This window comes from Cydia pomonella, chromosome 25 (genome assembly GCF_033807575.1).
Source record: "Cydia pomonella isolate Wapato2018A chromosome 25, ilCydPomo1, whole genome shotgun sequence".
Classification (NCBI taxonomy): domain Eukaryota; kingdom Metazoa; phylum Arthropoda; class Insecta; order Lepidoptera; family Tortricidae; genus Cydia; species Cydia pomonella.
Genome location: NC_084727.1, coordinates 7,783,400 through 7,808,770, shown reverse-complemented (window position 1 = coordinate 7,808,770; position 25,371 = coordinate 7,783,400). Strand labels below are relative to the sequence as shown.

General features: G+C 40.8%; 2 protein-coding genes across 2 annotated transcripts in view; one reads left to right on the top strand and one right to left on the bottom strand.

Moving 5' to 3' along the window:
- Positions 1-595: 595 nt before the first annotated feature.
- LOC133531339 (uncharacterized) lies at positions 596-2,283 on the bottom strand. Its single transcript, XM_061869492.1, has one exon. The coding sequence runs from the start codon at positions 2,231-2,233 to the stop codon at positions 956-958; it is 1,278 nt and encodes a 425-aa protein (XP_061725476.1). The 5' UTR covers positions 2,234-2,283; the 3' UTR covers positions 596-955.
- Positions 2,284-2,838: 555 nt separating this feature from the next.
- The window catches only part of LOC133531338 (programmed cell death protein 4), a 31,418-nt gene continuing 8,885 nt past the window's right edge, over positions 2,839-25,371 (top strand). Inside the window, exons 1-6 of the mRNA XM_061869491.1 lie at positions 2,839-3,275; positions 9,298-9,458; positions 21,618-21,837; positions 22,053-22,212; positions 23,031-23,120; positions 23,449-23,581. Coding sequence (XP_061725475.1) covers positions 3,014-3,275; positions 9,298-9,458; positions 21,618-21,837; positions 22,053-22,212; positions 23,031-23,120; positions 23,449-23,581 — 1,026 coding nt within the window. The 5' untranslated portion in view covers positions 2,839-3,013. The remainder of the gene's footprint in view (positions 3,276-9,297; positions 9,459-21,617; positions 21,838-22,052; positions 22,213-23,030; positions 23,121-23,448; positions 23,582-25,371) is intronic.

The window sequence follows — 25,371 nt, the reverse complement described above, 5'->3', positions numbered from 1 at the left end:
ACTTCGATTTTCGCGGTTATAGCCCAGAACAGAACTCACGTAGCGGCGTGGCACGCGCGGCAGGAACCGTGTATGACGGTGTAGTCGAAGCGCGTTACCTACACCGCGATACAAAACTTCGCGCCGCGCCACCGCCGTACCGCGCGGCACAGCGGTGCCTCACCGCTGCCTGTGGGTTTTGCGCCTTAACAAACACATCATGTTGCTACTGTTAATATTGATTTATTTTCCACCTGTTGGTGTTTGATCTTTTCGCATTTTCTCAAAGGTTAGCTGGAAGAGATCCCTTTTAGGAATAAGTTCGCCTTTGTACATAATTTTTTTTTTTTTTTCGTTTTTTGTTGTCTGTTTTATGTTAACCTGTTTATATGCAATAAAGTGACATACATACCTCACTACGCATCCTCGCACATCTCTGGTGGAAACGCAGCCTTATACTTCTTATAATAAAGAGTTCCCCTATTTTTCCCTGGACAATGGGAAAGAATAACAATAATAACAATAGCTTATCCACCCAGGTAAGCCATGGAATTCAATAGTGGTGTGTTTGCAACTGTACAAGTATGAAGGTAAGTATTCAATAAAACTAGTCTAATTCTCTATTCAAATGGTTTTTATGTACATAATTACAAATACATTCATAAATATTAACAAGTTAAGGAAAGCTGATAACAATCACTTAATAACAAAATGGACCCTTGTAACTTTTGTCAGGTACAGTAAGGTAACATAGCTATAATTGCTATAAACTTAAAAGTGGTATGCACAGGCCCATCTATGAACATAATCAAGTGATTAAATTGGGTTACTTTGTTTGGATTTAAACATAGAATTTGACACATTTTTCTTGTTCTTTGACAAAGTATGAAAAGTGAGCCTTCTGAAAAAAATCTAAATTTTGTAGTAGGCCCTCTGGAGTAGGATATAGGATACTACTTGGCTTACGATTATTTAGTTATAAATCTATAGTAATACATTCAAATTTACAAACATTAACTATTAACCTTTTCTCACCAAAATTAAATACTTGGTAAGGCTCATACAACTTGAAAATACTATCTACACTAAAAACACAATTATTTACACAACTATTGTTAATAAAAATTAAAAACACCTCATCATGTATATCCATAGTGTCCAGTAGATAGCTTCCATATTTGAATTCAACTTTTTGAATTCGGAACACCAAGTGTTCTCCTTTGGGAATTTTGAAATTTGAATTTTCAGCCAGGAACCGTTCATGTTGCCATAGAGAAATGTTAGCACTGTGTTTTTTTAAAAGTGAACACAGTCTATATGCGAGACCATCTTTCTTATATCTTATTTTCTTAGATTTTTCTGCTTCTATCGTAGAATTGTCTGTAGAATTTGTGTGTTTTACTGTTCTTAAGCTACTTTCAGTTGAAGTCATCTGAGTTATGGATATTATTTCTACATCATCATTTGAGGTATTCTGTGGTGTAGGAGTATCGGAAATTGAAACTTGTGAACAATTTTCAGAACTAAACTGATTTTCAAAAAAAGATTTAACTTTTTTTATTAATTCTACTTTACCAGAGCTCTTTGAACTTTCATTACTATGTAACCTGTCTTCTAACTGTAAAGAATTCTGTGTTTCTATAATTTGAGTATTTTCAATTTCTAACTTGATGTCATCATCTTGTATTTTTCTTCGGTCACGTGGAAAATAGTGACTAAGTACAGGAGAAATCCTCCTTTTCTCTGTTTGGATTTTATTAGCCTTCTTACTTTCACTAAATAATGCTTTTCTCACCTTAGGACTGTGAACCGGTGATGCAAATTTCTGAGCTATTACAGGACTTTTCATGCTAATATTAGCGCTATGTGCACCAGTACACAGCACAGGTGACATCAGATTAGGCTTACCGTTGTAATATTCACCTGATTTTGGTAACGAATACGTTTTATCAAGAACATTTTCAATCGGCTTACATTTAGTTTTACAAGTTAAAACTGGCGATTTATCACCATCTGTATCTTTAGTTACGTCAATTATAGTGATATCTAAGTTAGAAACGTTGCTGGGAGCCTTTGATTTGCGTTTTCTTTTACGATTTAGTTTCTTGTTGGTTATGTTATTGAAATTCGCTTTGTTGTCGGCATCTTCGAACTCGCTGGAGTCACTTGATGACCAGATTATCTCTTCTGAATAATCTTGAGAATTCAATAAGCGAAACTTCGTAGAAAATAGGTTTTCTTTATGTTTCTTCATTATAAATTCGAATACAAAGCAATAACATAGACATACAATATAAAGCAATAACAATAGCGTTGACAACTGACATTTACGATTTTTTATTTTTATTTGTAGGGATGCTCCCACTGTTGATTGTGATGCAATATAATCGATCTAATTAATGTTACCATTATCTATAATCTGTGTTCCCCTATGCAGTGATAGGAATGTTTTTCTTTGTCCACATTATTACCCAAATATTTGTACGAGTTTATTGTGACAACACTTTCATTTTTGTTATGTTGTAAACATTGTCGACATATGGCGTTACTAATGTTTCGAGCTTCAGCAATAGAGCGTAAACTCGAATATTATTCACTGGTTCGAGTTTAAAGTGACTTTGTGTGGCAAGTTGTAAGATAACATCGTAGTTGTTTTTAAATTTAAATGACCGATACGGAAGTATTCAAAGCATAAATTTATCAATTATTATAATTTATGCCAAAAAATATTGCAAATAGAAAACTAAGAGTATGGAATAAAATAATGCGATCAATTTAAATGAGTACTCGTGGTAGCACAGCAATATGTCACGTTGGCAGCACTGTACAACTACCGCTTGTTATTTACCAAACTTCACACCGGTGTGCGCTCTCAAAACAAATACGTGCTCGCTGGAACTTATTGTTTATCAGTGCGTTAAAAACACATTTTATCTTAGCGTTTCTTCAAAATAAATCCAAATAGACTCTCACTAGTGCTGATTGTGGCTAATAAGAACCCTCGTTTAACCCGCGTCAGTTATATCTCGCCACAATGGAAGTCGAGCCCATCGCTTCCGAACTAGAAAACGTGGCGGCGAGTGATACTGATAACGCGAAGCCGGCGGACGAGGGCGCCGGAGACGCCGCAACGTCCCACTCTGAGCGTCTGAAACGCCGTCATAGGAATAAGAAGCTCGCAAGAACCAACAGCAAGGAGGGAGGCGTTAGCACGCCGACGCCGCTCCCTAGATATCGAAGCTGGAAAAATAGCCGCCGACCGCGCAATGGCCACGGGCGCGGGCTGCCTAAAAAAGGTAAATTACAAATCTACCTTCAAACTACATCGCGATTTAACCTGCCGGCAACGCGGTAGATTTTTCTAGAACCCCTACGGCGTGAATTGAGCCGCGAATGGCTATTTACATAATATTTTGTTTACTACGCACCGGTGGTCGCGTATACATTTTGAGTCCGTATTGCCGCATTTCTCAAGGTCACGCGGGCCCGGCTCTGCGCAGTTACGTCGTACGCTGTTATAGGGCTCTTCTTATCGATTGGCGTAGGTCACTAATAGAAGTCTACGTCTTATTACGAAACTAAGCTTGTAAACAACTTTCGATCGCTCAAGGCTATTTTAGGGCGACGATAATCCTGCCGGTTTAAGAATAGCGCCAGCCGGTTCGCTAAATAGTTAATGCTTTTTTTTTTCTATTAAACGCATATGGGCCAAGGTCATTTATGTTTTCCATAGACACAACAAAGGGGTCTGTCTGTTTTATGTTTAGAACAGTCAAACATGTTTTCTGTATTAATTAATTTTCCCGACCAACTTTCTCACTTATGCTCTGAGGACATGTTTAACGACATGTCAACAGGACAATTCTTTGATAGTAATTTTGTTTTATATAATACAGTTTGATTACTACAAGTTTTTGTTAAAAAATATTAGTTACAAGTTCTTGTTTATAACCAGATAGTTCCAAATGAAAACTAGTATGACCCAGCCTATGAAGCTGATGGTCCTGGGTTTGAATCCCAGTACGGGCATGTATTTGTGTGATGAGCACAGATATTTGTTCCAGAGTCATGGATGTTTCCAATGTAATTAAGTATTTATATTTTATTTTCTGAGTACCCACAACACAAACCTTCTTGAGCTAACTGTGGGACTTAATCAATTTGTGTAAGAATGTCCCTAAATATTTGTTTATTTAACTTACATTTTAGTAAAACACATATGTAGAGCCCTAATCTTTATTAACTAAATTGGATGTGTCACATCGCATACCCTCACTGGTGTTATTGTCACTATATTATGGTCGGTGTATAGATTTGTACCTATATCTAACCTCGGTCAAATACTCATCTCTGCATAGTTGAGGCTAAGTGCGAGCCCAAAAAATATAACTATGTACAGTGTAAACTCCATATGATGTCACTGAATATAACAATTCACTTCTTATAATGTCCACATTTGTTGGCTATAGTTTGTTTAGTATTAATTTCTCTCTATACATATAATGAAAACTATAGCATCAAAAAACGTCCAGTCCCTTGAGTGTTGCTATATAGAGTTTACACTATATATGCATTAATGTCATGTAACTTATTTGATTGTTTACCTTGTTAATTGAATTTGCAATACGTATAAATACTACAATGTTAAGTGTTTATTTACAGTATATATGGTGCTACTTTCCCGCATGTGTGCCATGAGCCATATGTACTGTAAAACGTTCTACTATACACATACGAATAGATAATTCGCAACTCGTGTCAATTTATAACCATTTATAACTATCATATCTTAAAGGTGATAAGAGTGATTGATCACCATGATTACAAACCATAATATTATTTACTATATCTATTATACAAGGTCAATATGGGGTAGGCCTGGGGCCCATTTCTCGAACGGTTTTAGACAAATTATTAGCTAAGAAAACCCCATTTGTCTTAGCGCCAAAATTCCAGAACATTCTCCTTACCATCTCCAGGAGTATTGGGATACTCGTGGTCAACATTAGAAGCTCGGGGTGCTCAATAGAGTGAAACAGTACTTCACACCAGGTCACCGGCTTTCGTTATACAAAGCGCAGGATCAACCACATATGGAGTACTGTTCTCATCTTTGGTCTGGAGCACTGAAATACAAACTTCTTCCACTTAACTCCATCCAATGTCGGGCAGTTTGTATTGTTGGTGACTGACATGGGGTTCTTCAAGAAGCAGATATTTAGGGCTCTCAAAGGCTGGCAATGCATAAGGGGCTCCTCCAATGTGGCTTATGTCCATGGGTGGCTATGACTGCTTCCCATCAGGCAGCTCTTTTACTCGTTTGCTGCCTTTTACATAAAAAGTCGTATGGGTTACCATGGCAACGCACTATAACACTACAACACACATATTATATTAGAATACCGTTCGAAAATAGGCCCCTGCTTTACCAACCTGTAAGAGGAGTACATATGTGTACAAAACAAAAGGATATGTTGCATCTCAGTTAAGATATGGACTCCTTGTATGGGGTAATTCCAGTGACGCGTTTGGGACTTTCATAGCACAAAATAAATGTTTAAGGGCAGTGTGTGGGATACCTCAACGGGAATCTTGTAGGATTATTTGCAAAGGATAAAAATTTGACATTACCATACTGTATGTATTTTTTTAGCAGTTATTTTTGCAAAAAAACACTCATATCTTTCAAAAAAAGCTAAAGATGTTTAAAGCATTCATATAAAGCACAACTTTATCGTTGGCTGAAAACAAAGATGTTTTACACTACAGATGACGTGTTTTGCGTGTTAGATAATATTAAGTAAAAGTTAGATAGGTATTTATATAAGTGTACATTTGCATGCTAAACTAGCAAAATATGTTTTAATACAGATATATGTTATTCTTACCATTTCATTGTACCATATTTTAAGTAAATAATAGTATTTTATACAATCGTGATATAATAGAGAGCTTTTCAGTCGAGTACCGTGTTTTGCTGAGTTGCCTAAGTGAGGTACGAGATTGAAAGGCTTGATTATATCACTATTGTATACAATACTTTTTCTACGAGGCATCAAAAATAATATTTTTTTAAATATAAAACCTAAATAAGCAATGTAAATTAGTAAGTATCTAAGTAGACATAAACGCGCGAGCCCCCGCCCGCCCGTTTCCCGTTCTATGGAAGCGAGCCGGCACGTGATAGGTTTTTTTTTAATTTGACGGCGTATCGAAAGAAATTTTATAGTTGAGTTGGGAGTCCATACATGAAAAGTACGCAATTAAAGTTTGGTATACGAAAATTACGAAATCATAATTCAACCATTACAGTCGACGAGTAGAAAAAAATATTTCTTCGTATTATTACTCACCGGGTTCAAATCCTGGTAAGGGCATGTATTCGTGTGATGAGCATGGATATTTGTTCCTGAGTCATGGGTGTTTTCTATGTATTTAAGTATTTATAAATATTGATATATTATATATATCGTTGTCTAAGTACCCTCAACACAAGCCTTATTGAGCTTACCGTGGGACTTAGTCAATTTGTGTAATAACGTCCTATAATATTTATTTATTTATTTATTATTATAACGCAAGAGTTGGAAGCGACAAAGAGGGTCTTACCTACATTGACCTTGTTTATTTTCAAGTAGAATAGAATATCTTATTCTATTCTATTCTTTCAAGTATTCAGTGCATGTACTTCAATTTGTACTTTTGTCACAGTTGGGGTAACATAAGAATTACACGGACCCATTTATACTGAAGCTAAGACCTTTAGCTTCATACGATTATATAGGGGTCACCATGGGGTCACTATATTCAAGTGCATCCATTTTTTTCCACTCCACTCTTAATTTCATAAAGTTATACAAGTAAATTACCTCTAACCTGATAATTACAACATTTATAAACCATTGACAAGATAACCAAATCCCTAATAGTGCAATATAAACAATGTTTACTAATATACCCACTAATAATACCTTCTATTATCTTAAATACCTAAAACACACAACATGCAAGAATTACTATTATGTTTAAACTTATAAGAGCTATATTTGATTGCATAGCATGTTTAAAATGGTAAACAACTGCTTGAATAATATTACAAACATTATGACATTTATGCATATACATGAATATACTTATTTACGGAATATAAATTGATATTCACCACTAGCTTTTCTGTGAATGAAAACATCGTGAGCTAACCTGCATACATCCACGAAGAAATTTAAAGGTGTATGTGAGGTCCCCAATCTGCATTGGGTTAGCGGAAGCCCTCTCGCGCATGAGAGGAGGCCTGTGACCAGCAGTGGGACGTATATAGGCTGAATTGTTAGTGTGTGCATGAATATAAATTATCATAACAGTGGCACGTGAATTGAAATTTGCCTGGGCAAATGCCAGAATATTCTGTTGGATGTCTTTCTATTTTCTAGGAATTTAGGTTACCCATTTACTATTTCTAGGAAATGCACTCTTATTCTTCTGATAGGTTAGTGCCAGCTCTCCTTGCCAGTGTAAAAGATTACATGAAACTTGGTACTAACATTTTCGTAACGTATATCTGTCTTATGATAGTACTAACAACCCGCCCCGGCTTCGCTCGGGTTACACAAAACAAAACCTTAATAAATTATACACCTAAACCTTTCTCAAGAATCACTCTATTGATAAGTAGGCGGGTCCACACAGAGCGAGCATACGCGCGAGGCAATGTCTTAGGCCGAGGCGGCCCACGCGTTTTCCTCGCCTGAGCGAGCGTGCCGGCTCGGCCGAGGCACGTATACACTGGCGAGTTTGTGCGCAAAGACATTGCCTCGCGCGTATGCTCGCTCTGTGTGGACCCGCCTATTGGAAACCGCATGAAAATCTGATCAGTAGATTTTGGGTTTATCGCGAACAAACACAGACAGGCGCTGCGGGGGACTTTGTTTTAATGTGTGGTGATGGCGGCGGCCAGTTTTGCGAGACTCTTAAACTTCTCAACCGAGTTTTCTGAATGTATGGATCTACAATGAGAGCTAACGCGTTTAATTTCGCCGCTAGGGGCGCTAGTGTAGACGGAGGTCTTTCAAAATGTCAAATGCGGTAAATCTTTTTTCTATTTTAGATTATTCATGGTAAATAATAGATATAATTCATTAAATAAACTATATGCAAAATTAAACAAGTTTAAAAACCGGCAAATTTAGACGTTAAAATACTTTTGTGTATATTAAAACGTATAATTTTTTTAAATAGGCATGGCATAACTTTGAGAGCTGTTTTTCTGGACCACCATCTACAGTGGCGCCACCTTGTGAGCACAAAAAGGTTGCCCTTAAGGCACGTCGCGCCCGCTCACGCCCTGCTATCATAAAGCGCGTGTGTGACGGGGCCTTTGGGTTGAGTGACAGCTATTACTAAGCTTTCACTGTCTCCCTGTCACAAGGGCTGTATCTCAGGAATCATAGTAAATAAATAAAATCATAAATATAAAATTAAATTAAAAATTATCGCAGGGCGCATCGCCAGTTTTTGGGGGCAAACAAGCAAATTAATCGCCTATGGTAATCAATTACCGTTGCCCATGGACACTGCAACACCAGAGGGGTCGTAAATGCGTTGCCGGCCTTTAAGATATACTCTTTTATTAAGGCTGCACCCGACGCCAACGACCTCGCGCGTGTGGGCGGAGCTTATACCCGTCACTGCACCACCCGCTGCAAAACATCGAGCGCGCAGAGCTATGCGTTTGAAATAGAATTTCGTTTGCTCGCACGTGCAACGCTGCACAGGTCCGTCTAGCAACACGACCCGCACTGACTATAGAGTGGGGTAATGGTAGGAAACCAGGCGGGATTTAGGCTTATTTTTTTAGGACTTGAGGCATAGTTTTATGAATTTGCAAAAAGGAAGAAGACCAAATAATTTTATAGTGTTTTGTGAAAAAGATTATAAAGTTTCATATATTTTTGATAAAAGTTGCAGTAGTAATAAGGATACAAATATATAACTGAAAAAAATAGGGATGACTTCAAGATTTTTTTTCTGCACTTATTTAAATTAAAATAGATTACCAGAAAAACCACATCATTGCTCATATCTTGCCGATTGTTTAGTATTTTTTCCTGCTCAGAAAGTGTCATATTTAATATAAAAAATGGTTCAGAGTAACTTAGTTTTAAGGTATTTAGCGGGAGGAGGAACCTTAAGGTCGTGTCTGTCCAGAAATACCTCCGGCGACAGTTCATTTCACAGTTTAGTTATGTAGATGTTTAGCAATCCCACAGCCCCCATACATGACCCGTACTATATATTAAAATTTTATCTTATTTTATCCAGGAGGCGCCGGCGGCAAGGGCGTATGGGGAGCCCCGGGCTCAGAACTCCTGGAGGAGTACATGGAGGACGAGAACGACCCCAACTACGACTCGGAGGCCGTAGCCAATGGAGACATCGAGTTCAAGCAGGTCATCGTAGAAGCTGACCCTGAGGAGATCATTGTGAGTAGTAGTTATAGTCAATATATTTTTCGTTCAACTTCATGTTTATATAAAAAAAAAAATGAAAACACTGTGCAATCAATCTAATCAATATGAAAATATTCAAATAAATAAAACTACACGTCAAAAAACCTACTTTTGTAGAATTAAATAGCGTTCTCTAACACAACCTAATAACACGTGGCGCGCGTTTTTTTTTTATACTACGTCCGTGGCAAACAAGCATACGGCCCGCCTGATGGTAAACAGTCTCCGTAGTCTACGTACGCCTGCAACTCCAGAGGAGTTACATGCGCGTTGCCGACCCTAACCCTCTCTCACCCCTCGTTGAGCTCTGGCAACCTTACTCACCGGCAGGAACACAACACTATGAGTAGGGTCTAGTGTTATTTGGCTGTTTTCTGTAAGGTGGAGGTACTTCCCCAGTTGGGCTCTGCTCTAGATCTGGAATGACATCCACTGGCTGTGCCCTACCACACAAAGCGAGATGACGTTCACAATGCCCATACCTCGCGTTGAATTGAATAGGGTTGTTTTCATCTACAAATCTTAGGGCAGAATTGTATCCCAATATATTTTTTTGGATTATAAGAACATGTTAAACTACTTTTAGGGGACCTGTAATGACCATATTTTTGTAAATATTGAATTTAAAATATCTTTCGGCACACGTCACGTGACCAAACTCGAAACGTCTTTGAAGATTCTGATGACGTCACCACTCTCGGATTGACACTGTTGACAGTTAGGCGATAAACAACAAATGACAAATGTCAGTTGACAGTTCGTATCTTCTACGTGTGTATGTAGTTATGTGTCAAACCGTAAACTGTGACGTCACACAAATTTCAAAGGGCGTTTTGGGCGCGAAAGCATATGTCAAAATATATTTTGTTAATTTAACATATATTATTTAAAGCCGTTTTTAGTATAAACATTGGATTTTAGGGCAACTTTTAGTTAATATAGAACGTAATACAAGACAGACAAGGAAACAACCCTATTGAATCCAAGTGGAGGGCCCACCGGCTATCACGTGATGGCGGCGAAGTGGTGTTTTGACTAATAGCTAAACCTACAGAGCAATGATTACTTTTTACCCGCTGTTACGTTTGTCCCCGCCTCCCCTATTACATTTTTTTTACTTGTATGAAGTGATCTTGTTAAGGTACTATAAGAAGGGTTCCATGAAGCGAAAACATTTTACGATGATTATTATTATTATTTTTTTTTAATTAACAATAACGAAGTAAGTTCGAGAAAATTTTGTTAATTAACAATTGACTAACATGTTGAAAAAAATTTCTACTCGTCGACTATAATGGTTGAATTAAGATTTCATATACCAAACTATAATTGCGTACTTTTCATGTATGGGCTCCCACTCAACTATAAGATTCATTTCGATACGCTGCAGTCAACTATAAAAAAAATGACCAATCACGTGCCACTGCGCTCCCAAAGAAGAGACTAAACGTGCGCGGGGCGGGAGTCGCGCGTTTATTTCTACATTGTTGTCTACCGAGATACTTACCAATTTTCATTAATTATTTAGGTTTTATAGTAAAATAAGCATTATTTTAGATGATTCGTTGAGAAAGTATTGTAAGTTACAATAGTGATATAATGAAGCTTTTCAACCTCGTACCTTACTTAGGCAACTGAGCAAGCTTCGTTGCCTAAACACGGTACTCGACTGAAATGCTCTCTATACCACGGTTGTATAAAATACTATTAAGTTTTTTTTATATTCTCTAACGTGTTCAAAATACACCATCATTTTGAACACGTCTTTTGAGGCCGCGCGCCCATAGCCGCATACCCAAAATGAGGCGCGGAGACCTTTTTTCAGCTTCGAATAAAAACTATAAACAAGATACAGTACTGCAAGTAAGAACTTTTTTATTGGAAATATCCCCGTCTTTAATAAAGTTTAATTTTGATTTCTTAATTATTCATATTTTTTGAGATATTGGGGAAATAAGATATATCTCCTTCCCCCTTTTTTGTTTTTTTTTTTTTTTTTGTGCGGTAATAAACACTCTGAATACATTTTTCTAGACATCATCACGAATCCAATTAGGTAATAACGCGTATTATTAGGAGTAGTATCTCTATTTTTCACCATTTTGAAGTTGTCGACGATTCGGCTCTCAGGGGTGATTCGTAATATTTAATTCGTAAGTTTCGTATTTTTCAAAACGCTAACGCTATTTGACCTATCAAACGATGCAAATAAAACTCACGTTTAATAAAATGAGAAATATATAATCAATAGAATGATAAAGAGAAAAGGTATAAAGAAACACCATTATCTTTAATCGGACATTATCGACCTTGCGCGAGCAAACAACGTTATCGACACACTTGAGTCAATGTTTTGCATTTTAAAATGTTTATAGCTGCCTAAAGGTATATAGGCCTGAGCAGGCGCGGATACAAGGGGGGGGGCCATAGGGGCAATGGCCCCCCCCCTAAAACCCTGGCTCTCACATTACTAAATTGAGTAAATTTTTTTTTACCTTATTTTCTGTGCAAAAATATATGATTTTCTCAAAATGGCCCCCCCCTAAGCCAAATCTTGTATCCGCGCCTGGGCCTGAGGGCCAACCGCGAACACCGAAGTTCGCAAATTGCATACGGGATTCTCTGTCACTCTAATAACGCTTTATTTGGAGTAAAAGAGAGATGCCCGCAATTTCGGTGTTCGCGGTAAGCCCTCTGACGTTCGTAAGGCGAGATGTTTTATCACTTTTATCAAATACATATGTGTGAGCATTTCAGTCTGAAATGATTTGATTTAGTGTTGATAGATCTTTCTATTATGTTTTTTTTTTACGTAGTATCACACAACTGTGTATCAGTGGCGGCGCGTCACAAACATTCGTAGGGAACCCGGAGCTAATTTTGCTTTCCTTTTCTCCATGAACCGATCATGAAAGTACTCAACGGGCTGAAGTTTAGACAAGCCGGTGGGAATCGAGTTCTTTGAACGATCCGCCACTGCTGTGTATAGATGGCAGCACCCATATCTCGCTATATCGTATTTCGTAATCCCGTAAGGCATTCGTACAAAACACATTTTGACTGCGGTATTGCCACTTTGAGGTCTAGTCTGGACATACCTATTGATTGACATCGAAAATTTAAAAAAATGTATTCGAGAGGCTACCCCCAAATAAAATAAAAAACTTTTTAGTTAATTTTAGGTTAGGTGTTTATCAATAAAAAATACGTTTTATGTACAGGAGCGTTAAAAAAAATTTTTTTTTTTTCGAATTTCACAAAAAGTGATATATCTAACATTTTTTGCTTCTGTTGCCATCAGGAATGCACCGTTAAAACCTCTCGCAATGCTCACGGGCACCTTGTATATTGTGCCGTGGTATTGATATACGGGAAAATATACGGGACGCGATACTAAAGTAAGCTGGCAGCCCCGTATATACGAAACGTATGTCAACCCTAACCATAGTAGCTTGTAATGAAAACTCCAATCACGCACCCATGCGCCGACAAGTACTTACGATGTTTCGCCTTGCGAAGGGAGAGGTACCTAATGTCATCGACTGTCATTGACCCGTGTTGATACGCGTCGCACGCGCACTACATTGTGAGGGCTGCCAAAAGGGACACGGTGCCAATATGAACTAGGGACTCTGTGTGAGTTAAAAGAAATATTATCATATTAAGAGAAAATAATAAATTTTCGAATCTAGCTAAATAACGGTATTTTTCACTAGACTTCACCGGGATATAAGCACGTTTATATTATATTTTTGAGTTAATCACGGTTTATATCCCGGTTGATTTAAGACTAGTGAAACTAACCGTGAATCATTCAAAACTATAACGGTATTTTTTCTATGAAATTGCATTTCTGGAAAAAACGTTTTCCACTAACTAAATCTTAACAAATAACTTTGATTTTGATGTCGATCGCTTCAGCATATTTAATATATTCCAGGTTCATAGGTTTCGAATTTTAAAAAAGCTTTTTTTTTTAAAAGGAAAACCTATAAACCTAGTTTTTGATTGTGTCAATAACATGCTAAAAATTGCTTTCGTAAAAACTAGCGCCTACGCCAATTCTTGGGATTAGTTGCCAAGCGGACCCCAGGCTCCCATGAGCCATGGCAAAAAGCCGGGACTACGCGAGGAAAATGATGATTACAACTTCTTATTAAATTTTATATATTAAAAAATTTGTGCCTTCAAATTATATGTCAAAATTGAATATAGTAAATGAATATGTGGCATAATCTAGCAAAAGGGACCTTGTTGTCGATGGCGCTTACGCCGCACTGCGTCGCGCAGCGTTGTATTTTTATCGGGGCATCATAAGGTCCCTTTGCATAGATAACGTCACATGTATTCAACAACAACATTCAATACAATATCTGAATTAATCTTATCCTCTTAAATATGTTTTGTGCGCCCAGATGTGCAACAACTTATTGTACGCGACTGTCATAACATAAGTATTATGTATTTATGGTTTATGTAGCATAGCAGCTTTTACTTCTTATACTATTAAATTAAGTATGGCAACATTGGCAACTGACCCATGTAAGGACCTTATTTATTTTAGATCAAAAATAAAACTGAATTTTAAGAATGAAGAAACAAAATTTATTTAATCATTTATTGAATCATCGACAGACTAATAGCACCTTTGGCTTAAAAAGCATTGATTACCGTTTTTGTTACAATTATCTATTATTTAAAAGTGGGCTTTATTAGGCACTGGGCCTTACTTGGGCCAAGTCAAGTGGCTCTGTGAGCTGTAGGCTAGCGATAAGCTTAAAAATGCCATAAACCCACTGGGACTTAAGTTCTTAATGCCAATTTCCATCATTTTAAACATTTTCCAAAAACAGCATTCTCTAACAGTCAATGCGGGAGCACCATAAGCTAGCTGAAACGGGTTTTAAAACTTGTCTAATATGATGGCTGGTATAAGGAGACCTCACGTGTATTTTTCTATAGTGAACGAAAGTAAGAAAAAATATCTACTACATACTTTTTCTCGGTTTCGTTAAACATAAATCTTCACTTGGCACTTCAAAATAGTATAAACAAGATTTGCTCTATACAATACTATTTATCTTAAAATTAGGTCGAATTAAAAAATAAAATAAAAATACACGTGAGGTTATATATACCTCACCAAATATCACCAAGGGGGAGAGGGGGTCTAAAAAGTAGCCAAAAAAACCTCGCGGGATTTGTGGACAAGCCCTTATGTATGTATTATCGTTTGTATAATGAATAGTGCTCATAAGAATTAATATCGGCCGCTGCTTTCATCCATACCCTAGAACCTAATAGATCGCACACGGTCTCATAGAAATGAACTCCATGCCTGAGCTTCACGTCCGTAGACTACAGTAACCGCCTATCATCAGGCGGGCCGTATGCTTGTCTGCCATCGGCGTCTTACATCTATACCAACTAAACATCTTTTAACTTTTAAGTAGTTAACTTTCAAATTCATCGTAAAGCGTGAATTTGTACGAATGTATTTTTTCAACGCGCGTTGTCAGTTCTGGCGTCTAAATATATCTTATATCTCGCATGTGTGGCGTTAACGAGCCAAATGACAATAACAAAAACAAACCGAAGCGAGATAATAAAACGCGACACACAGTCTGAGATACTGACTGCTAACCAGACTGTATAACTAGATTAAATATCCATTTTACTTACTGCTGTGGCGCAGCGACCTGAAGTGGATCTTGGCCTCCGACACCAAAGACCGCCATGCTTCTCTGTCCAAAACCGTTTCTGTCCAGTCGACGGCGCCCCAAGTTCGCTAAGGTCTTTTTGCATTTCATCTCATCAGCGGTACCTTAGGACGTCCAGACGGACGCCCGGATTTCTCTGGGAGTTCCAAATGGCCGAAGAAATATTCATTTTACCCTCGTCTTATATTGGTCCTTTCGTTCGGATTCAATGAATTTCCTCAAATATAATTTTTATTATATATAGCTAAGGTGGATTGTGATTTGTAATCCCTTTAGATAAACCATAACGTCTTGGATAGTGCAATATACCGCGCAACTAACTAAGTTGAAAGAGTTCGAAATTCTAACAATGTTCAAGGTAATTGGACTCCTCTACACGATGGCCCAGCCCTGGACCAGCGAGATGGCCATGCGATGGTTGAGAGCACGCACTATGTAATGGGCCACGTGTAGTTGCGTACGCACCATCGCTGGCCCACCTTTGATGTGCGGACGAAAATCCGACACCCCATCGTCATAAACCATCCGACACCACTATCCTCTACACGCTGGCCCGTCTTATTGGGCCAGTATGATGGCCCATCGTGTAGAGGAGTCATTACACTACATTTGTTACTTGGTATCAAGGCTCGGAAACCGGTTAAATTTCCAAACCGTTATCATCTACTTGGTGCACAGCCTTTTAATATCGGTTTCGCTCGGAAAACCGTTATTTTTAAACCGGTTTTTAAGAGAACAGTTCTTGTCGTATTTTAGGTTACAATAAAGTTCTTATAAAAGCTCGGAAGAAAACCGAAATAAACCGGTTTTGTACCGGTATTTTATGAACCGGTTCCGAGCCTATTGCACTATCCCCGACGATATACCATAGCATTTGAGTAATTTACTGGTCCATATAAGACAAGTTAAACTAGCATTGTTAATGTAAGTGCATCTTCATTCACTGCGCGCTTGAACTGCATTGGCCCTCGAGTTGTCAACGCTGTTTTTCGCTGGTGTTTTTCTCGTCCAATAATAGTTATGTTTACGCGGCCGCCTGCCCTACAGCGGAGGTCGTTGAACCCGCTACGGGCTAGCATTCGTGAAGGTTGCGCGAGGCACACAGGGGAACCAGCGTAACTTGAGCTGCGTCGCGTTTTTGGCCGCGGACTGACCGCACGCGACCGGCAAATTGAGGCAAAAAGTACATTGCGCTCCGCGGCCGGCAAAATGTTCCACTTTGTCGCTTGCCATAATCACGTCTTGTCAGGTTAGTCGTATAAAGATACAAGCAAAGCAAATCTCGTCCTTATAGCAAGCGACACAGTTGGACGTTTTGCTGGCTGCGGTCACAAATTTATGAACGGTCTTGATTTGCCGCTCGCGTGCGTCCAGTCCGCGGCCCTATAAAAGGCCTGTTAATCTGCAATTGTAATTACAAATATACTACTAGAAGCCCTAAAATGCCCGAAAGAAATATTTCTCTAAATATGCCTGGGCTTTTTGCGGCGATAACTTTTTTCACACAAAGATTTGGGACTACCTGCCATAGTAAAAGTTCAACAACTTGGAATAACCTATCCGGTGCAGGGATCGGAACCGGTTTTTTGCAAAAACATCGAAATAACCATATATTTCGGTTTATTTTATACTCAAAATGTAGGACTCAGTTGTGTTTTTAGATAACGACTTCGTATTATTAGATTGCCCGATTAGGAATGAAATAATTAACAAAGAACGAAAAAATACCGTTTTTGTTCCCATACAAAAAATACCGGTTTCCGATCCCTGATCCGGTGACACAACGCTTGCCCTTATTGGTCATTGGTCAAATAGCCCACCCTCCTTTAGTGGGACATGGTTTGTTCGGGCGATCAACTCGCTCGCGTTTTACTGGCGTTAGGAATATGCCTAGGCTTTTCGCAACTAGGGTCTTAGTTGCGAAGCGAAGCTATTGACCGGTCTTAGGTATACCAAAGATTCGTTATACAACATGTTTAAAGTTAAAAACACTAAAACTTTAAAAACCTTTTAAAATAGCACCGATACGGCGACAGATCTCATCTGAGTACATGTTCATTCTCGGGTCAGAGGTGTGGTTAGAACCGGCGTTGCTTTATTTGACGTTCATAAGCGCATTGTAATATGATGCCTACTTGGAAAATAAACTATCTTTATTGCGCTGCAGAGTTATCTTGGTCTAACTCTACTTGGCGTTGAATGCAGGCATTTTATATGTTATCCATTATTAAATTCTTGGGCACTTGTTTATGTTCTCATTATTAATATGCATTTATATCATAATTTCATCAATTTTCTTTAGCTCTAGTGAAAATAAAATATACATATGTTAGGGTTTTCTTTCTCTTGTGTAGTTTACAACATACATTGCCTATACAAGATGTTTTTGAACGTTTTGCCATACTCTACCAGGGGAGTATTTAGGTTACCTACAGTAGCGGCAAATAATGTATCATAACGTCGATCCATCTAGGTCCAATTGTTGGTAAGATTCGGTTTTGAGTGTTTATAAATAACAAATTCAATACATATTTATAACGTAAATTAATTGGTGTGTGTGAACTGTGTGAAATCCCCAATCCGCATTGTGCTAACGCGGCTGCCTGTTGCCACGTGGACGTTATGATGATGCAATCATTGTTTACGTGATATAAAGTCTTTCGAATGAATGCCTGACAAAAAAAGGCTAGAAGATAGTTTTTACCGCTACTATATATAATATTTATGGGCCAACATTAACCATCGCGCAATAATGGCGGTTTAAAGATTTTTTTATTTTTTTATTTAAATAAGCAAGATTTCCGGTTTTTCCACTATTCTTAGTAAAAAATAGTTCTGCATGTAGGACACGGAGAACACCTCATAGCTCTTAAAGGTAGGAGTTCTGACTCTTTTTTTGTAGCGCGACGTTCCGGAACTCCTCAACAGACAGTTTTCAAGGGTATCGAAGGGTCGATAAAACATCCAGCGGCCGTAGCACGGTCGCATTTCTATCGTTTGCCACCATGCCTGTCACCTTCGAGCAACGCCGGGAAGGGAGACGGCATTCGTACTATTTCCCCTCTGCCGAAGCATAGGTACAACTGTACCTATGGCGGTGCATGTTGTGACTCGTCCACACACAAAAAGAGATCGACGTGTGCAAGATTTGTCTTTGACGTGTGTCATTTTCTATGTACTTGTGTCGTCATTACAGATTAGATTTTGTATGTAGTGAGTGCGAAGTGCGACTGTGTGCACGTTTCCCCCCGCAAAAAATGGCAGAACGATTTGTACGGTGACATATCGCTTGGGCTCCTCCCTTCCGAGACGTGTCGGAAGCCGGTGTTGCTCGAAGCCTGTCACGTTCTAACAAGTATATACGTCCGAAAGTGACCGGCGATAAAAATGGAACCATGCTGCCACCGCTGGAGCTGTAGAATACAAAAAAACATGTTTTTCTATTCGTTTGTTTACTGTGCAGCCTATTCTGTCGTAGACTTGTTTGTATAAAATATGCACGTGTGCCCGTAACTGGGCCACTGACGGTCGATATATGTTATCTTTGGATTTGAGACGCTTTACGCTTGACGTCAGCGACACGTCTTAAGTATAAGTATTATGAAATGAGAACTGTTTTATCCCCGATTTTCCCCGATGTAGTAGTTTCGAAAATATTTAATCAAATAGCCGAAAATGTATCATTCCCCTCCTTATCGCTGAATATAATGGGCCAAAACAAAAAAAAAGATACAGAAAATAGTTCTTTGCTTGTAGACTGCAGGAAAATGTATAAGGTAAAGCTTTATTCGATGAAAAAAAGTGTAATGTACATAAATATCCATAGATTTAAATCAACCGGGATTTGGACCGTGATTACCTTTTGTATTGTAATCACGGTCTATATCCCGGTCGATTTAAGTCTAGTGAAACTAACCGTGAATCATTCAAAACTGTTATAAATGTAGGTACAGTCAAGTGTTAAAATATGGGTGTACACATCTTACTCAAAAATATGTATATAGCATCTTATTCCAGTGTAATAAGAGCGTAGTACCATATTTATGAGAGGATTCTCTCGATACATATTTTTGCACCTGACTGTACATACTTTGGGACGCGAGTCTGACCGTGTACCTGTGGCAAAGATTTGAATTAGAGGTGGATTGTCAAAGTAAACTTTGTAGCCACAGTAAATTCACTGCCATCTGTCGACACATGATTCAAACTTTGACTGATATGTCTAAAAAATTTTAAATATCAAAAAGTAGCGCCATGTACTCGAGCATAGGCCAAAGGTATGGTGCCATCGCTCGAAAAGATGCCGCTATACCTTTGGCCTATGCTCGAGTTGATGGCGCCACTTTTTTATATGTAACAAATTTAACACATATCAGTGAAAGAATAAGGAACAAAGTCAAGTGGCGTGCTAAAAGTTTTAATCATGTGTCGAAAGATGGCAGGAAATTTACTGTGGCTACAAGTTTTCTTTGACAATCCACCTCTATTTCAAATTCTCTTTTTTGATGCATTTTGGGTAGCATAACAAAGATTTAATAGGCAATTCTCTTTAATTTGTTTGAATTTTAAAAATTCGTGTAGAAAAAATCGTATTGTCGTTTTGTTAATATACTCGCACGATCATATGAAACGATCTGTTTCATTAACTACCTCGCCATGTCAGCATAACTAATAAGTAATAACCTTTCCTCGGTTTATGACTTACCCCATTTGGATCCAATTAGTACTGTTAATTGTCTCCTCTCACTCGCTACTGGGTGGAAGTGGCGATTGGCAGGGTTAAGTAGAGCAGGTTCTCTGCCCTGCTTGTCTTCTTTATTTAGTATCTTCTTTATTTTATTTTTTGCTTTAGTTTTTGTACTGTGCCACTAACATAGTTATTAAGATACTCTGTAACCAACCCTATATGGATCAACTTGATCTGAAATAAATGTTATTATTATTATTATTATAATCTAGCACTTCGGGCGAAAATGAGTTAAATTGATAGAACACAAACACTGTGACTAAATGTAAGCTCAAATCTTCAAATGAACGTCACTAGATAGAATAAGATGGTATTGCTTTCTGGTTCCATATAAAGTCGTCTGATATATTACTTTACTTATTTTATGCCTTCGTACAAAGTAAATTCGGAATGTAGACTTAATCTTTGTTGGTAGAGTCGGACCAATGTATCTCTGCATAGAATTTGCAAAGTGTGGCTATGTCCTCGATATCTCTTTCCTTCCTCGCGTTGTCCCGGCATTTTGCCACGGCTCATAGGAGCCTGGGGTCCGCTTGACAACTAATCCCAAGATTTCGCATAGGCACTAGTTTTTACGAAAGCGACTGCCATCTGACCTTCCAACACAACGGGTAAACTAGGCCTTGTTGGGATTAGCCCGGTTTCCTCACGATGTTTTCCTTCACTGAAAAGCGACTGGTAAATATCAAATGATATTTCGTACATAAGTTCCGAAAAACTCATTGGTACGAGCCGGGGTGGCTATGTCCTCGAGATATATATATATTAGGGACAGTCTTACATAAACCAACCTAGCCCCAAACTAAGCAAAGTTGTACTATGGGTACTAGGCGACGATATACATACGTATATAGATAAATGAAATAAATACATACTTATATACATAGAAAACAAATATCTGTGTTCATCACACAAATAAATGCCCTTACTGGGAATCCAACCCGGGACCATCGGCTTCACTATCCACTAGGCCAGACCGGTCATCAAATTAATTACTTATGATAAATTTCTATGGAGATATGACGTTTATAATGGAACTGATCTACTCAAATCGGTGCAAAGTTAGCGTAGACGGACTCCATCGATGTTTCCTATTTTTCATGTTTTTTTTTTTCGTATACTATTTCGGTGGCAAATAAGCACACGCATAAATAGGTATACGGCCCGCCTGATGGTAAGCAGTCTCCGTAGCCTATGTACGCTTGTAACTCCAGAGGAGCTACATGCGCGTTGCCGACCCTAACCCCCTCACCCCTCGTTGAGCTCTGGCAACCTTACTCACCGGCAAGAACACAACACTATGAGTAGTGTCTAGTGTTATTTGGCTGCGGTTTCTGTAAGGTGGATGTACTTCCCCAATTGGGCTCTTCTCTAGATCTGGAATGACGTCCGCTGTGCTGTGCCCGACCACACAAAGCGAGATGACATTCACAATGCCCATACCTCTCTTTTGGACGTAGTTTAAGGACGTAGCCGGTTCCAAAAAAAATGTGAACAAATATCTTCCGGCCGAAGTTACAGTCAAAGGCATACATTTTAATAATTTCATTATTTATTTTCCACTTTATGATATGCTTATAAATATGCCCATAAAACATAATGTATATGTATATTGCAATGTATTGATGTCCACATTGTGTATTACAATAGCTTTTCCTTCCACAGCGCAAGTCCGAGCCTGTGATCCTCGAGTACTTCGAGCACGGCGACACCAACGCGGCCGCCGAGGACTTCCTCGAGTTCGTCACCGCCAAGCGGAGCCACCTGGTCTGCGAGACCATCATAGAGACTGCCTTAGAGCACAAGCCGAGCCACTGCGAGATGGCTTCTGTGCTGGTGTCGGATCTGTATGGAAGGGTGTTCTCTGCCAGGGATATTGCCGTAGGTAAGTCTGCGTTTAGAATTGTAGTAAAACAAAACTGAAGCACCATTTTCGTTGAAAATCCTGGTCACGGCACCAAAATGTATGAGGCCACTTCCAAAGACATATAGTTCTCTTGTATTACATAGAGGTTGTTGGTATGTGAATCCACCTGGTCTGCGAGACCATAGAAACTGCCTTGAAGCAAATGATAATGCTAACTGACTATTGTCTTGCAGCGTTCGAGCACCTCCTTGAGAAACTCCCGGACTTGGTCCTTGACACGCCCGACGCGGCAGTTCTGCTATCCAACTTCATCGCGCGCTGCGTCGCCGACGACTGCCTGCCGCCGCGGTTCGTGTCGCAGCAGCGCGACACGCCGCTTAATTCTGCCGCTAGGTGCGTTTGACAAACATACTATCGATCCTTGAGAAGCTACTTATGGTCAATGTGGAGCAATTGGGAACACCGTCATATGGCGAGAACTCTCGTATCTATTTGTTTACGTACTTCGCTCAGACACAGACAGAAATTAAGTGCTTCGCTCCTGCTCTACCGTTGTTTAAATGGAGCATGTGTACAAGCGCATGAGTTTGAAGTGGCTCAAGAACTTGCAGATGATCTTCTCCATATTGACCTTAGTGCTTGACACGCCTTATGCGGCAGTTTTGCTGTCAAACTTCATCGCGCGCTGCATCGCCGATGACTGCCTGTCGCAGCACTTCGTATCGCAGCAGCGAGACGCCCCCCTTAATGCTGCCATCAGGTAACACATTGTAGCCGACACTTTCTATTTTCATTTGTTCCTTGAAAATATCGAAGCAGGATAGAACGAGTAAGTGTTGCTGTCTCTTTCACGTATGACAACGAGTTTAAACGAGAGTCTCCGAGAGATTAAAATAACCGGTATTATATCGTTCCCCGCGAACCATAAATTCCGTTGCTTCTTCTTACCGGTTAGAAGAGAGAACGTATTTTTTTAGTAAGTGTTCCATCAAAAAACCGGTTTTTTTAACGAAATAATATAACGGTTGTGGAACGTTATTAACAGGTACTTCAATACCAATTCCAAGCCCTGAAACGTGCAGACGAATCGGCTGATAGTAAGCGATTACCGTCGTCCATGGACACCTGCAACACCACAGGGGTTGTAAGTGTAAGGAATTGTTTAAGTCCTGTGAGTTTTTCTTACAATAATCCGTCTTTTTTTGGTGCAGGCAAGCCATCCACCGAGCTGAAACGCTGCTCTCGATGAAGCAGGGTCTCGTGCGACTGGATAACATTTGGGGCGTCGGTGGTGGCATCAGGTACGTACGTAGTTAACATATAATTGACAAATAACGCCTGAAGTCAACGCCATATATCATGGGAAATCATAGTAACATGTAGCTGCTATAGAGTGGTTATGGTTACATTTTAACTAAGAAGGCAGTAACGCGCGCTTGACGCTATTGGCGACCATTAGCGTTAATATATTTGATTCAGGAGTTGTTCAAACTCTTACATGTTCTGTAAGTTGGAACAGTCTTAGAGGAATTTAACAAGGCTGGACCAAGTCTTGCCTGTCAAGAGGTCGCAACTCTCGCAAGGGAGTCTGATTGTTTTTTTAAAGGTAAACCTAGATTGTTTTTCCAGGCCAGTGAAGTCCCTGATCCGGCAGATCCAGCTCCTCCTCAAGGAGTACCTGACCTGTGGGGACCTGGCCGAGGCCATGCGCTGCGTGCGCGAGCTGGAGGTGCCGCACTTCCACCACGAGCTGGTCTACGAGGTGAGCTGTTCCACTGACCCAGGAGTCGGCTGATGATGGAGTGGACCTGGCCGAGGCCACGAGCTGGAGGTGCCGCACTTCCACCACGAGCTGGTCTACGAGGTGAGCTGTTCCACTGACCCAGGAGTCGGCTGATGATGGAGTGGACCTGGCCGAGGCCACGAGCTGGAGGTGCCGCACTTCCACCACGAGCTGGTCTACGAGGTGAGCTGTTCCACTGACCCAGGAGTCGGCTGATGATGGAGTGGACCTGGCCGAGGCCACGAGCTGGAGGTGCCGCACTTCCACCACGAGCTGGTCTACGAGGTGAGCTGTTCCACTGACCCAGGAGTCGGCTGATGATGGAGTGGACCTGGCCGAGGCCACGAGCTGGAGGTGCCGCACTTCCACCACGAGCTGGTCTACGAGGTGAGCTGTTCCACTGACCCAGGAGTCGGCTGATGATGGAGTGGACCTGGCCGAGGCCACGAGCTGGAGGTGCCGCACTTCCACCACGAGCTGGTCTACGAGGTGAGCTGTTCCACTGACCCAGGAGTCGGCTGATGATGGAGTGGACCTGGCCGAGGCCACGAGCTGGAGGTGCCGCACTTCCACCACGAGCTGGTCTACGAGGTGAGCTGTTCCACTGACCCAGGAGTCGGCTGATGATGGAGTGGACCTGGCCGAGGCCACGAGCTGGAGGTGCCGCACTTCCACCACGAGCTGGTCTACGAGGTGAGCTGTTCCACTGACCCAGGAGTCGGCTGATGATGGAGTGGACCTGGCCGAGACCACGAGCTGGAGGTGCCGCACTTCCACCACGAGCTGGTCTACGAGGTGAGCTGTTCCACTGACCCAGGAGTCGGCTGATGATGGAGTGGACCTGGCCGAGGCCACGAGCTGGAGGTGCCGCACTTCCACCACGAGCTGGTCTACGAGGTGAGCTGTTCCACTGACCCAGGAGTCGGCTGATGATGGAGTGGACCTGGCCGAGGCCACGAGCTGGAGGTGCCGCACTTCCACCACGAGCTGGTCTACTAGGTGAGCTGTTCCACTGACCCAGGAGTCGGCTGATGATGGAGTGGACCTGGCCGAGGCCACGAGCTGGAGGTGCCGCACTTCCACCACGAGCTGGTCTACGAGGTGAGCTGTTCCACTGACCCAGGAGTCGGCTGATGATGGAGTGGACCTGGCCGAGGCCACGAGCTGGAGGTGCCGCACTTCCACCACGAGCTGGTCTACGAGGTGAGCTGTTCCACTGACCCAGGAGTCGGCTGATGATGGAGTGGACCTGGCCGAGGCCACGAGCTGGAGGTGCCGCACTTCCACCACGAGCTGGTCTACGAGGTGAGCTGTTCCACTGACCCAGGAGTCGGCTGATGATGGAGTGGACCTGGCCGAGGCCACGAGCTGGAGGTGCCGCACTTCCACCACGAGCTGGTCTACGAGGTGAGCTGTTCCACTGACCCAGGAGTCGGCTGATGATGGAGTAGACCTGGCCGAGGCCACGAGCTGGAGGTGCCGCACTTCCACCACGAGCTGGTCTACGAGGTGAGCTGTTCCACTGATCCAGGAGTCGGCTGATGATGGAGTAGACCTGGCCGAGGCCACGAGCTGGAGGTGCCGCACTTCCACCACGAGCTGGTCTACGAGGTGAGCTGTTCCACTGACCCAGGAGTCGGCTGATGATGGAGTAGACCTGGCCGAGGCCACGAGCTGGAGGTGCTGCACTTCCGCCACGAGTTGGTCCACAAGGTGAGCTGTTCCACTGACCCAGGAGTCAGCTGATGATGGAGTACCTGACCTGCGGT